The sequence below is a fragment of the Hyaena hyaena genome, unplaced genomic scaffold, assembly GCF_003009895.1.
Source record: "Hyaena hyaena isolate Hyena2069 unplaced genomic scaffold, ASM300989v1 scaffold_565, whole genome shotgun sequence".
Lineage (NCBI taxonomy): Eukaryota > Metazoa > Chordata > Mammalia > Carnivora > Hyaenidae > Hyaena > Hyaena hyaena.
Window position 1 is genome coordinate 784,788 of NW_024081196.1, and position 14,139 is coordinate 798,926.

The window sequence follows — 14,139 nt, forward strand, 5'->3', positions numbered from 1 at the left end:
GCTTTTACATGCACTGTGTGTTTCGCTTCTTTATTTTTTTGACTGTCAGTCTCCTCTCCCTAAAATGCAAGCTCCAGAAGGACAGTGGGATTTTTTCCATTATTAACTAAGTATCAAGTTTCCAGAGTACTGCCTGCCTCAGTGGGCATTCAAGGATTTTTTTTAAATGTAATTAATTCATTTAATCCTTGCAATGTCTCTGTGATACAGAGACTGTTACAATTCCTATTTTACAGATGAGGGATCTGGCATACAGAATGGTTCAATCGCTTGCTCAAGGTCACACAATAGATGATGGAGCTGGAATTCAAACCCAGGCCTCCTGGCTTGAATTCCTGCACTTCTAACCAATACTTAGCATCTCTGACTCTTTCTGTTAATACACACAATAGCTAACATATGCAGAGTGCCTACTATGTACCAGCCACATGAGTTAGATGTCAAGGTGAGGCTGGAAGTCTTTTTCCTTTGAAAGCACTTGAGCTGATTCTTAGGGAACCACTCTAGGAACCATTGGTCTAACTCAACACCCCCCCCCCTTTTTTTTTAACCGATAAAGAAAATGAAGCCCAGAGAAATTGCCTTTCTCCAGTTCCCACTAATAGCTAGTAGCAGAGCTGAAACTAGAACCCTCATTCCCTTCCTTTTCTTCCCTTTGCAAGATTTTGCTTAGCATGCACTCAGTAGGATCGGCTGTTTCTAGCATCCAACAATCTTTCTGCCCTACTATCCCTGTCCGCTAACCTTTTGCTGAGCCACCATCTACCCTAGGGCATTATGAAGAATATTTTTTTTTCCTTGGCTGATAATTTCAACATTCCTGAGATAAAAGAGCATAAATACAGAACCCTGAAGCAATGAAGAAATGAAGGTTTCCAGAGTGCAGATGCCTGGTGCTGCCCTTGGTTGCCTCAATGAGATGGCAGCAGAAAGAACACTGGGGTGGGAGCCTAGAAACCAGGAGGTAAACTCCAAACTTGATCCCAACTGTGAAATGGTCCCAAATTAACATCACTCTCTGAGCCTCCATTCCCTTCTTTGGAAATAAGTGGAGATAAAAAGATCCAGTTAATGGATCTCAGAGATGTCGTCCACAGCTCTGAAATTTGGTGACCACTAAGGAATATCCAGTCAGAAACTGACCTGTCCAGCTCAGCTCCCTGCACTCTTGAGGCTCGGATCCATTTTCCTCCACTGTCTTCTCGGCTTAGATGACAAAAGACAGATAAGATGCCTCAAACCTCAAGCCCAAAGAAGCATTTCTTTTCTTTTTTTTTTTTCTTTTTTTGTTTCTTTCTTTTTTTTCTGAGAGAGACAGTGTGGGCTAGGGGAGGGTAAGAGAGAGAGGGAGATACAAAATCTGAAACAGGCTCCAGGCTCTGAGCTAGCTGTCAGCACAGAGCCTGCCACGGGGCTCGAACCCATGAACCGTGAGATCATGACCTGAGCCGAAGTCAGACGCTTAGCTGACTGAGCCACCCAGATGCCCCCAAAGAAGCTTTTCAAATGTCACTTATACCAGTTCTGATGGGGCTCAATCCCCTGGGAAGCTGGACCACACAGATTTCCCCAGATCTGAGCCTCCCAGGAAGCCATGACCTGGGCTCCTGGTAGCTTCCAAACGGTCCAGTGCTGACCTTCAGGCCCTCAGAGGCTCTAATTTACTGATCCTAGCACTTTGTCTACCACTGAATATTAAGGATGAACACTTTGCAAAGCTTAACTCCTTTCTAAATCTGAACTAGCAGCTCATAGGTTAGTGGCTGCCTATGGGCCTGGGCAATGGGTGACACCTTTCCCTTAGTATTATATCCTACCCTCCACATGAGGAGGAAACTCTTTTTAAAAAACATTTTTAAAAAATGTTTATTTAATTTGAAGGGGGGAGGGGCAGAGAGAGGGAGAGAAAGAATCCCAAGCAGGCTCGATATTCAATGAAGAGCCCCATGTAGGGCTTGATCTCATGACCATGAGATCATGACCTGAGCCAAAATCAAGAGTCGGATGCTTAACTGAGACACCTAGATGCCCCAGGAGTAGACTCTCTTTTACCTCTTTGTTCTAAATACTGTCCCCCACCGCAGTACCTTCTCATGCCACTATGACCACTATCATTACTGGTATAACCACCACTACCACGAGTACCACACACCTGCCGCCACCATCATGGCCACTCCCGCTCCTGCTGCAGCCTGCCTCTCAGTTGGTGAAGCCAATAAAACTGTCTGGGATCAGTTTCATGTTTCTACCCCCTATCCTCTCCACCCCTCCATGGTCCCTTTGACTCATCCTTCCGGTACCTTCCCAAAGGGAAGTGGTTTTCCAGAACACCTCATACAGGTTTCAGTGTATCACAGATGTAAAGTAGCAGCTGGCCCTACTTCCTCCTGAGGGAGGAGGGCGGTTTCTTCTCAGGTCATGACTTGGTATGGTTTTGATTCAAGTCAGCTTCATACCTCACACTGGTGGCCCTGATGTTTGACTCAGTATTCATTTGTCTTAATAACCCAAGATTTATGTGGATTATTAAAAAAAAAAAAAGATAATATGAAATTAAATTAAATTAGATAGAAATCTAAAACAAGGTTTTCAGAGAGTGGCCAAGGGAGACCTACCCACAACTAAAGGGCCTGTGTAGCTATCTGGTGGTGGGAGGGGTGACGACTCAGGACCCAGAATCTGGTAGTGGTTAAGTACGTGCACTTGGGACTCACAAGCCTGAGTTTGAATTCTAGCTGCACAATGTACACTATGACGTTGGGCAACATCTAGGCTCTAAGATGTGGTTTACTCATCTATGTGATATTAAAATAATAATGGCCTCTTTCGTGGAACTATTGATCCGAACTGGTATGCATTTAAAAATCTCTACAACCTGGGCACCTGGGTGGCTCAACTGGTTAAATGTCCAACTTCAGCTCAGGTCATGATCTCATGGTTTGGGGGTTCAAGATGCCCATCAAGTTCTGCACTGACAGCTGGAACCTGCTTGGGATTATTTCTCTCCCTCTCTCTCTGCTCCTTCCCTGCTTCCTTTCTCTCAAAATAAATAAGTAAACTTTTAAAAAATTAAAAAAAATCTCTACAACATAATGATGAAAAGTTCAAAATAACTCAAAAGAACAGAAATTTCCAAAACATCAGTATAGTCATACCCTAACACCTGGTTAATGTCATCTTGCTTCCTTAGCATGAAATGAGTATTGCTTTCTGTGATGAACTTTCTAAAGACAAATGTATTCGGTATGATGTTTACTTGCAGGCTCTTTCATTATTCAAATATATTCTCCAAGATGAAAGTGGATCACAGGGAGACAGCTAGTTCTATGCTATCTGACAATTTAAGGTGAACCTAAGGCATCTCATCAAAAACTAACAGTGACAAAATTAAAGTAACAAAAGAGATCACCGCTGTTTGGGCTTAAATGCTGATGACATCCAAGTTGTAGCTTCATCAGCTCAATGGGGAAAAATGTATCAGAAACAAACAAAGACATGATCACTAATTGAACCTAACATGAATTCCCTTCTCAATGCCCAGGGGTGGCTGAAACTGCCAAATGTTCATCAAATTCAATTCCCTTGGTCCAGGGAAAACAACTTACATTTCCCAGTAGGCTTGTTTTCTCAGGATGGGCATCCGCCGGAATTCCAGACAGTGGAAAGCATGTAGACGCGATAGGTGTCCCTGCTGAGCCAGGGCGATAAACACCTCCCTTGACTGCCACTCCCCACCCCCATTCCATGCTCCTGTCCTTTTCCAGCTGACTGGATGGAGGTGTACTCCCAGAGACTGTGGAAGCCAAGTGTTAAAGAGAACAGAGCCTCCTTCGTGCCAGGTCCCCACATGTCTGCAAGAGACAAAGCCACTGCTTCTCTAGACTAGTGAATCTGAGGGTCCATTGTTTCCATAATTAGCCTACCTGATATACCTTTGCACAGCAGGAAACATTTGTACCTGTCCTTATACAAATCATGAGATCATTAATCTCTTATAAAAAGGAAAAATGGGAAACATCACAATGTTTTAAAGATCCCCCAAAATTTATTGAAACATAGTGCTTAATGGGGACCCTTAAAAATAAAATTTCTTAGTACAACATTCTTGCTAGGTGGTTATACAGCTGATGCACAAATATTTTCCTTAAGAGAAAACCCAGTATTGGGGCACCTGGGTGGCTAGTCAGTTAAGCAGCTGACTTTGGCTCAGGTCATGATTTCGTGGTCCTTGAGTTCAAGCCCTGTGTCAGGCTCTGCGCTGATAGCTCCGAGCCAGGAGGCTGCTTCAGATTGTCTCCCTCTCTCTCTGCCCCTCCCCTGCTCATGCTCTGTCTCTCTCTAAAAAATAAATAAACATTAAAAAAAATTTTTTAAAGAGAGAATCCAGTATTTTCCACAGCAGCTCCCTGCATCTGTTCAGCTCTGTGTGTGTCGAGTGCAATGGCAATAAAGCAATTAACCGTTACTGAGTAGTTACTGTGGACCTGGCCTGGTGCTGAGCATTTTCTTTACATCTGCTCATCTAGTTCTCCCTGGAAAGTGGGTGCTACCATCATCTCCATTTACAGGTGGCAAAACTGAGCCATTGGACACATGAGATTGGCCCAAGTTTGCATATAACTCAAAGTGGCCAAGCCAGGATTCACCTTGGGCAGGGTGAGCCCATGTTCTAACCACTGCGCTTTCCTCCTGTGGCTATTGCCTCTGTCCCCGACAGAGAACAACCCTTTCCACTCTCCCCCATATCTGACAAATATCCAAAGATCTCTAACATCAATACAAATTACCTTTCCATGTGACTAACAAACTCTACTTCGTCTGCGTTTTTTCTATCCCTTCAGACACGGTTCTAAACCTCTTCACCACTCTGGCCTCTGGAATATTCCTGTTCATTCATGCACATGTTGAATTGTGTCACCGAGAGAGGGAGAGACTTCATGTGTAAAACAAGATTAATAATAGTTCTTCCCCAAAAGAGCTGGTGTGAGGATTGATCAGGTTATTCATGTAAAGCCCTAGAAACTGGAAAGAGTGCTTGAGACCAAATAAGCCAACAAAAAACCCATTATGTATTATTTGCCTTATACTTCAAATGCTTCAGTCTAAGATTACATTAAGTTCTGGTGTCTACATCATACTGACCAGACTGAATTTACTGTCTACTTAAATACATTTTTTAAAAATGTGAGCCACTGATAAGCTTCAAGTCTTATATCCTGCTTGCTTTTCTCCCCTCTTTCAACAGGTATTACACTTTACCTTCACTATTGTTAAACTTCACCTGGTGAGGTTTAGCAGACCTTCCCAGGTACTAAAGGTCTTTTTGTATCTTGCTAGCTCACCTTACCTGATTTCACATGATCAACAAATTAGATAACTAAATCCCAAAAATCATGGTGAAGGCTAACATGGCCCAAAGATAAAACTTTGGGATTCTGTACTGGAAAATTCCCTTGTGACACTGATCCCGTTTCATCCTATCTCAGCAGCTAGGGATGGATAAAGTTACTATCTTGAACAAAGCCATTTCACACCAGTATTTGTAAGTACAATTGTTCCATTTCTACAAATGCCACGAGCCTTCCCGGCCCAGCCCCTCCATGGGAGTAAAGTTGTTCAAAGCATGATTTGGGTTTGGGATGGGGGAACCACAGCCACAAGTCACTCTCCCAGGGGCCCAACCAGAAAAGACCTAAAGTCCACACAGGGGCATGCCCGACCCATCAGAGACAGGCATCCTAGCCTGCTCTAGGGTGGGTGGGGGCTTCTGAACGACCCAGCAGTCAGTGGAAGTCTGAGATAAGGAGCTAAACCATAGGACAAATTCTTCCTCTCTTACTTTTCAAAGAGAAGGACTTGTGCTTCAGAGTATGAGATCAGCAAAAGGAATTTGCAGCGAGCTGACAGGTGCAGTTGGGGCCCTCCACCTCAGGCAGCAGCATCAGGGAGCCTAAGGGGGAACATCACCACAGAGGACCCCCAGCATGTGGTGTGTGGCTGCAGCCAGAATGGCTGGATGTTTGGACAGCCTTCAGAGTGGAGCACTTTGGCCCCAGGCCAGGAAGAGCTAGAATTTTTAAGCCCTAAGGACACGGTGGCTCCTTTCTGGCTCTCAGACACCAGGGGTAAACTTCAGAGCAGGGATTCTTATGTGTTTCAGCATAACCTGGAGGACTTGCTAAAACACCGATTGCTAAGCCCTATAACCCAGGTCTCTGATTTAGTTGGTCTAGGGTAGAATTACAGAATTTACTTTTCTAACGAGGTCTTAGATACTATTGCTGGTTTGGGCACCACATTTTGAGAACCACTGATTTAGGGCAAAGGGTATCAGGGTCAGATTCAAAACAACGGGAGGAGGCAGGGAGGAAGTCCAGAGAGAGAAGGACCTCTTATGTGCCCTCTGCATAGACAGGGAGTGGCTTGACAGGAAAAGTATGGACAGTTTTGAGCCATCATAGTCTCTATGTCTCTGTATGTATTTGTGACTATTTCATAGTAATATTTTCTTTCTGTTATCCCCTTCTACAGGTTATGGGTATTGCTAAGGGATTATACAAATACTGAAAAGACAGGGAACCATGCAGAAAAAAGGTAGAAACAGCAGTTCTTTCACAGTTGAGAAAGGTAGTTACTTTTCATTTCTCTTGATACTATTTTTCAGTTACCTGTGAAACACAGTGAGATATGTGGTGAACTTAATGTAGTCAATGGAAAAAGATCAAATGTACTTCTGGACTCAGAGGAAGGCCATTCTCAAAGAAGCAGCTCACTGGCAGGTATGTAGAGATGAACCACTCATGAATAAGCAGTTTCAGGAAGCTTCTGTACTGGGCATTTATGTCCATGAATATCAACAGGAGTGAATAGTTCTTCACATTCCCTTGGGTTGCAGGAAATTAAATCATAGTGGTTCACTGTCTTACCTCTAGCAACAGGGAGAAGGCGGAGAGACAAAGCACCACAGAAATGTAATTGGTTTTGAATTTAGAAATGTTTCAGTCTTGTTTAATACCTAACTCCTAGCCTCAAGAAAATTCAGACTTTCCAGAGCAATTCACCTTTCCATATTCTGAATGAGTAAGGAAACTCTAAGTTAGATGGAGGGTAATTCTGGACAATTAGAAATGAGGGAAAAAGAAATCAATGAAAACTATCCTGGCTGGACTTCCTGAATTCATTATAAGGGCAATTAGTGGCATGCCTGTACACTCCTACAGACAGAACTACATCATGAGCACATTTGACCTTCCTGACCTTTCTCTAGGACGACCATGAGCAAGACAAGATGGGGGGTCTGAATTCATGGCAGTTATTATTTATAAGACAGTCTGGCGGGCAATCCAGAAAACACTTATGTTATTTTCAACAGATAATTATCAAAATGAAAACAAAGAATTTACAATGGTCTCATAGAACTCAGAGACCTTTCCAACTGGGGTGGCAGCCCTAGTTTTGAGAAAATATCATTCCTTGCATCATAAATGAATGAAACTGACTACCCAATGCTTAGGTGCCTCACTACTGCCATGCATTTAAAATAGATTTTAAGTGCAGGCACCCCTTCAACTATACTCCAGAAACCATTTTAGGTGAATTCCAAGATGCCACTGATTATAAAGTAGGTCACCATTTTACATACAAATAGGAAAGAAAAAAGTTAATTAGAAACTCTTGAATTTAGACTTGTGGAAATGTGAAAAAAAACAACAAAAAACCCTGTAAGTCTTAGCACGGATGGGAAATCCCAAGGTACAGGCATTAAGAACACAGCACCCTGGGGGCACCTGGATGGCTCAGTCAGTTAAGCTTCGAACTCTTGTTCTCAGCTCAGATCTTGATCTCAAGGTCATGAGTTCAAGCCCCACATTAAGCTCCATGCTGGGTGTGGGGCCTATATGTATATATGTACGTATATATATATATGTATATGTATATATGTACATATATATGTATGTATGTATGTATCAGTCTGACTTCCAGCCTTGAGCTGGAGGGAAGCCCTGCTTCTTAGCAGCTGTGGGACCTCTGACAAGTCGCCTTGCTGTGCTTCATTATACTTATTGGACATTAACAATGAATGCCTACTTGTCACTAAATTGCTGAGAGAACTGAATATAATTCTCTATGTTATGGTATTTAACATGTGCCTAGCACTTATTAGAGGTCTTCTTGTCCTGTTACATAAATCTGGCAAGAATGGAATCATCAAGTTAACTAGGCTTCAGTGGTGTTCTTTCATCTGAAGGAGTTGACCTAGTCTCAGGTGCCAAACGTTTAGACATTGTTAGAAATAAGTGACAACGGCTTTGCCTCCATACAAATAAAATGCAATCATCTTCTAAAATGGAATCAAAGCATCTTCTCAAACTGAAGAATCAGTCAGAGCCCTAAGGAGCCAATGACTCAAACACAATGGGTGATAGTTTGCATATTGCTTTGCATGACATTTGCCTGTCACCAGTTCTTTCTTGCTAGAAGAAACCCACCCACCTTCTGCTTCTTTCCTAGTCTCTTATGATCCTGTAGGTGTTAAGTAGGCTGTCTTTGCCCAGGAAAAATAAACCAAGTGTCATGCATCAGGTACTTACTGTATGTTCCTCTAAGGCTAGTTACCTCGGGGGAGGAGAGAAGGGTAGGTCTGTTCTACCCTGTGCACCAGTTGCTGAGGAAAGAAAGGCAAATCTGTCCCAAACTCTATACCAGTCACCTGGCATCACTGTGAACCATTCTACACCAAGAGGAGTAAATCAGTGACTCAAAAACCACTAAGCCACCAACAACATGAGGCAGCTCCTCCTCATACAACCCCCAACATACATGTGCCTGATGGGGAATCAAACAGTTCACAGTTCACTAGGCAGCTCAGAAAATAGTTCCTGACCACCAGTGGCTTCCAAATCAAACCAGTGCAATGCTTCTCCTTCCCTGAGTGTGAATAATTATGGGGTAGTGAACCTATGACAAAGATACGCTTTCACTCTCAAAACTGTCAAGATTTAAAGTAAACATATAGCAGCCAAAGTCTGGCAATAACGAAGAAGAAATCATACTTAATCAGGGCCCTGTAACTAGAGACCTCTGTCACCACTAATCATCTGTTTAAATTCAGCCGTCAGATTCATGACTACTTGCCTATAAGTAATAATGGATCTACATTTATGTAAGTCTGATCAAAGTTCACTTAGTTGTTGTTTCTTGGGAATAATGGACTATTTTTGTAAATTCAAATACCTGTAATATACTATTGGTACATAAAGTAGGCAATGATCCTACAGAAGAAGATACTGAATATCTGTTGTTCGTACAAGAGCTAAAAATAGCACCCTAATGAATAAATGCCCTATAAGTTATCCTTTAGATGGTGAATGCAAGTAACAATTCCTATTACTCCTAGGTTTCTATATGACGTATGACCCATACCTGAACAGCAACCAGTCATAAAACCCCAAATTCATACCTGGATACTGAGGCCTAAACACTACACATGTAATTAAACTTATTAGATTTTTAAAGATCTGTTTTATCATAGGGTAATTTGTGTGTGTGTGCGCGCACGTGCACATGCTTTCTAGTTTTAATGAGAATAAAAGTATCCGTTAGGCTTTTCAAACTACTGGGGGCATGTAAAATATCATACTTTTATGCATGTTTTTATGTTAAAAACATCGGAATCTGTGTTATACTGAGAGTTCAAAAACTGACTGTAAGAAGGATACAAATTACCAAAAGATCAACATGTTTAGCATCACTTTACCTTCCAAAAGTGTCACTCCTCTTGGGATAATGTATATGGAAGGCCAGAAACTTTAGGGATTATTTGGTCCACCACCACTATTTTTACAGATGAGGAGTTCAAGATCTGGCCTAGAAATTGGCACTTTAAAAACAAGGGACGAGGGTGGCGGGGGGTTGGGGACAAGAGTCCCGAAGATGAATATTTGAGACTGGCAGGTCCTGGCCAGGGCACTGGAGCTTCCGGGAAGGAGGATGGAGGCCTGGCTGGGTAAGTGGCTCTATTAAAGCACTGGGAGCTTTGAAGAAAACTAGATTCAAAAATGAGGAGAAGGCACCAGGGAGAAGGTGCATCTATGAAAAGGATAATCCAACATGAAGATACTCTGGGCCCAGAAGTTTGGGTTCTCTTCCGAGTGTGGGAATCATCTGGTGAGCGGTGCTTCCTGGGATGAGGTGTGGGCCCCTCTCCAGGGAGCAAGACATTGTCACCTCCCTCGTCATGGAAGGGCTAGAAAAACAAACGCATTTCAAAGGGCATGGAAGTGGGCATAAAGCCAAGGGTGGATAGGAGTGCAGTGGGAGAATGGCCGATTCAGTCTCACTCAGAACAGAAGGGTATCTCCTTCTTATCTGCGCCTTTGTCTCCAAACAAACGCAAGATCAGGAATAGGAAAACAGGCCCAGAGGGGTGCCTGGGTGGCTTAGTCGGTTAAGCGTCTGACTTTCGCCTAGGTCATGATCTCACGGTCCGTGGGTTCGAGCCCCGTGTCGGGTTCTGTGCTGACTGCCAGCTCGGAGCCTGGAGCCTATTTCAGAGTCTGTGTCTCCCTCTCTCTCTGACCCTCCCCTGCTCACGCTGTCTCTCTCTCTCTCTCTCTCTCAGAAATAAAACATTTAAAAAAAAAAAAAAAAACAGGCCCAGAGGCCAGCTCCTCAGTGTGTCTTAAAAGGCCCCTGGAGATGGAAGATTCCTAGCTGCAGGAAGCTCAAGCCCTGGCGGGGAGAAGGAGGGGGAGAGAGCAGAGGTGCTGGTTCCACCTGCCCCCCCACCCCCACCCCGGATGTGCTGTCTGCGTGCGTGCCCGGCTGGCTGACCTCTGTGACCAGCACTCTCCCGGCTACCTGTCATCTGGCTCCCAGCTGGGCTCATCCATGGGGAAGCCCTGGCAAGAGATGGGAGGATGCAAGAGAAAGAGGTCCAAGTATTTCTTCCCTTTTCTCCTGCAGCTCCTGCCCATGGGCCCTCACCTGTGACCCCACTCTCCTGGGCTCTGCTGTGGCAAGTCCTCCCTGGGTCTTTTACCTCAGGTGGTAAAAGTCTTCCTGAGACCCAATGCCCCCTCCAATGGGGTTCCTTTTACTGCTTCATTCAGCTGACCCACCTGAGTAGGCGTCTGTCTCCTGCCAGGACTCTGACAAGACACTGAGGAACAGAAGCCATGGGATCAACATGGCATCTTACAGACACTTCCATTTCCCCAGCAAAATGCCATGTTGAAAAAGAGGTAGCTTACAGAGTTTAATAGAAATCTACATACACATTAAAAATAAACAGACCTTCTAAAACCATCAATTGTCAAACTCCAAATACTGCTGCCTTGGCAGTGCACTCTCCTTTACTTTCTGGGATCTTCTGTGGGAAGACTAGGAAAGGATGCTAACTGGAGGGAATGAAGACTCCCTCAGGCTGTCCTGCTTTGTGAATAGAAGGCAAAGTAAGGTAAATTCCTCCCCTGCTGCATGCCTGAGTCAATCTTCCACCACCACTGGAGGTTAACAGGGAAGGGCAGGGAGTGGGGACAGACCTGGAGCAGGGCCAAGGGCAGGCAGGGATGCTCAAAGAGGCACACGACCCAGAGAGAGGGGACTGAGGGACCATAGACTGCACAGGGGAATCACTCATCCTTTAAGGACATCTTGTGCACAGTCTAGAACTTTGATTGCTTTTAAAACAAAGAGTCAATCTTTAGCAAAGAGCCAACATATGTGGTTACCAAAGGGGGGCAGACATGTATGTAATACAAATTAGAACACTTTCCACAAAGTCTATAAGTTTAAAATTCCCTGCGTTTAAAGTAAGGACACATTAGTTATTTAAAATAAAACCCAAATGTATCTTATTCCTGATAATACTGGATAGATTAGGGGTTAACCATAATCTCTTGTCCAAAATTCCTTTCAGCTGAGCCGAGAAAAGACGAGACTATAGCCTCTAAGGACTTGCGCACAAAGGGAGAAACGCATGGGATTCTGGGAGGGGACCAAGCAAAGTCACTGAGCATAACTGGAAACAGTTATAGAGTCCTCCCCGGTCCCTTGCAAACACTCTCTTCCTTTAAAGCCCTCTCCTCCTTCCACTCTCCTGTTTTTATGCCTCTGCTAGGCTTTTATTGCAAATCAGGTTCTGAAGTCAAAAAACATTTGTACACTACCTGCTTAGGTTAGCCACAGGTATTAACCCCAGGTATACAGATCAATCACAGATCTATACATGATCTGCTACTTGGGACGGGCATGAGACAGCCTGAACCTCTTACTACCAGCCTGATGATTCGTCTTAAATGCATTTTATTCAGATGGAGAAGGACCCTCTTTCTCAGTATCTAATCTAAAGCAGAGTTATGGTATTTCCAATCACTATTTTAAAACAGATTAAAAGTATCAAAGGCATGAGAGATCGGGAAGCACTGGACGGAGAATCTGCTCACCTGCTATCGCCAGCATTCGCCACATACAGCTTCCCCAAGAGGCAAACCACAATGAGGGCTGTACAGCCACCAGATATATTATACGAACTCCTCTCTCGTTCTATTTGTAGGTCCTGGAGAAGAAAACAAAGTTAGTGCTGGATTGCGTAAGAACTCGTATCAAAGACTTTCTTAACTTCATTCCCTTGACAGAGCCCTTGGAGTCAGAATGTGCTTCAAAGATGGGACAAGAAAATCTTTAGTACTTTTCTCCCACCTGAAGAACATTTAATCATGGAGGTCACCAGCATAAAACTGTCGTCTACTAGCCCATCTGCAGACCAGAGACAGGAAACAAGGGTTGGCAAACAGATCTAATCAGAACAAAAAAACAAGAAAAAGAAAACCAAGTGTATTCAATAATAAATACGCCAGTTTGTAGAGAATTTAGTCTTTGTATGGGCTGCCTGACCTACCATGTGAGAAATACAACGAATGGACAGGCTGATAATGCCAACTACTTGGACCTGAGCAATGTTTTTAACCCCAAAATCTCCAATAAATAGTTTCTTTTTACAGCCAGATAAGAGAAGTGACTTGAGGAACTATGTTCTCTCTTCAAAGCAGGCAGGAGCCAACCCTCTGTCTTACTCATCAAAGAGAGACGCTTACAAACCCTGATCTGACTCCATCGTCCTAGGCCACAGATTCACAACAAATGTGTGTGTGACACACATTCATAGCAAGAGCCAATATTCATGGAGCACATCTTCTAGGTCAGGCAGGACACAAATCACTGTACAGAGTCTCAGCTAATCCTCACAACCATATTACTAACCTTCATGTTGGGAGGCAGACGGGCGGGGGCGGGGGCGTAACTTGTGCATATTTACCTGTTTGAAGTTTGGATTTCAATCTTATTCTCCTCCTCCAAAGCCTATTATTACCTGCCCTCTATAAGCCCCTCCCCCCTCACCGAGAAAATTCATAACAGACCAAGACTTCTCTTGACAGATAGGCATCATCTAAGACACATGTCTCTGTGAAATTCTGGGTTAGTGACAGAAGCATGGGTTCTATGACCCCCGAAAAACATGAGTGAAGTTAGGAAAATAAACTGAATGCTGGCTAAAATAATGCCAAACAATCTCATGGTAACCTACGGTTGAGGCAGAAGGAGGGAGAAGGAATTTGTGATTCTTAGAAACCCAGTCACAACTCTGCTGCTTCAACCAGCCTTCTGCAAAAGAGGGAGATAATTCAGTAATCTGGCATTTGTCAGCAAAGGCTTGGCTCCAGAGGACAGAGGTGGTTAATACAAGGTCAGATAAATCACCAGTGAAAAACTGGAAACAGGGCAAGAGCCTGAGCCAAAGACACAGATGAAAATCAGCATACTGGGAAAAAGTAAGTAGATGAAAAGTACAAAATCAGAATGTGGGAGAAACTAACAAAAACTAAATCTGAGAATCAACTGGGTAAGGGAGAAGGGAAGAGGAAGGCTGAGGAACTATGGGGAGGGAGTGAGAGTGTGTATATGTGGGGCATGGTAGTTTAAAAGGGAAGAAAATTCTAATACAGGAGTGAGCAGACAACAACACTGAAAGCTTGAAGAGTCCAGCGTGAGGACCACCTTCAATGACTGGATTTTAAAAATTTACTCAAATTCTATATAAATTAGTTTCTGAAAGAACTACTGTGAGGATTAAATCAG

General features: G+C 43.6%; 1 protein-coding gene across 1 annotated transcript in view; it reads right to left on the reverse strand.

Annotated features, from left to right (window-relative positions):
* Nucleotides 1-14,139, reverse strand: part of PPM1H (protein phosphatase, Mg2+/Mn2+ dependent 1H) — a 257,588-nt gene that overhangs the window by 110,638 nt on the left and 132,811 nt on the right. The window contains exon 4 of the mRNA XM_039256219.1: nucleotides 12,447-12,559. Within this exon, the coding sequence (XP_039112150.1) occupies nucleotides 12,447-12,559 (113 nt within the window). The remainder of the gene's footprint in view (nucleotides 1-12,446; nucleotides 12,560-14,139) is intronic.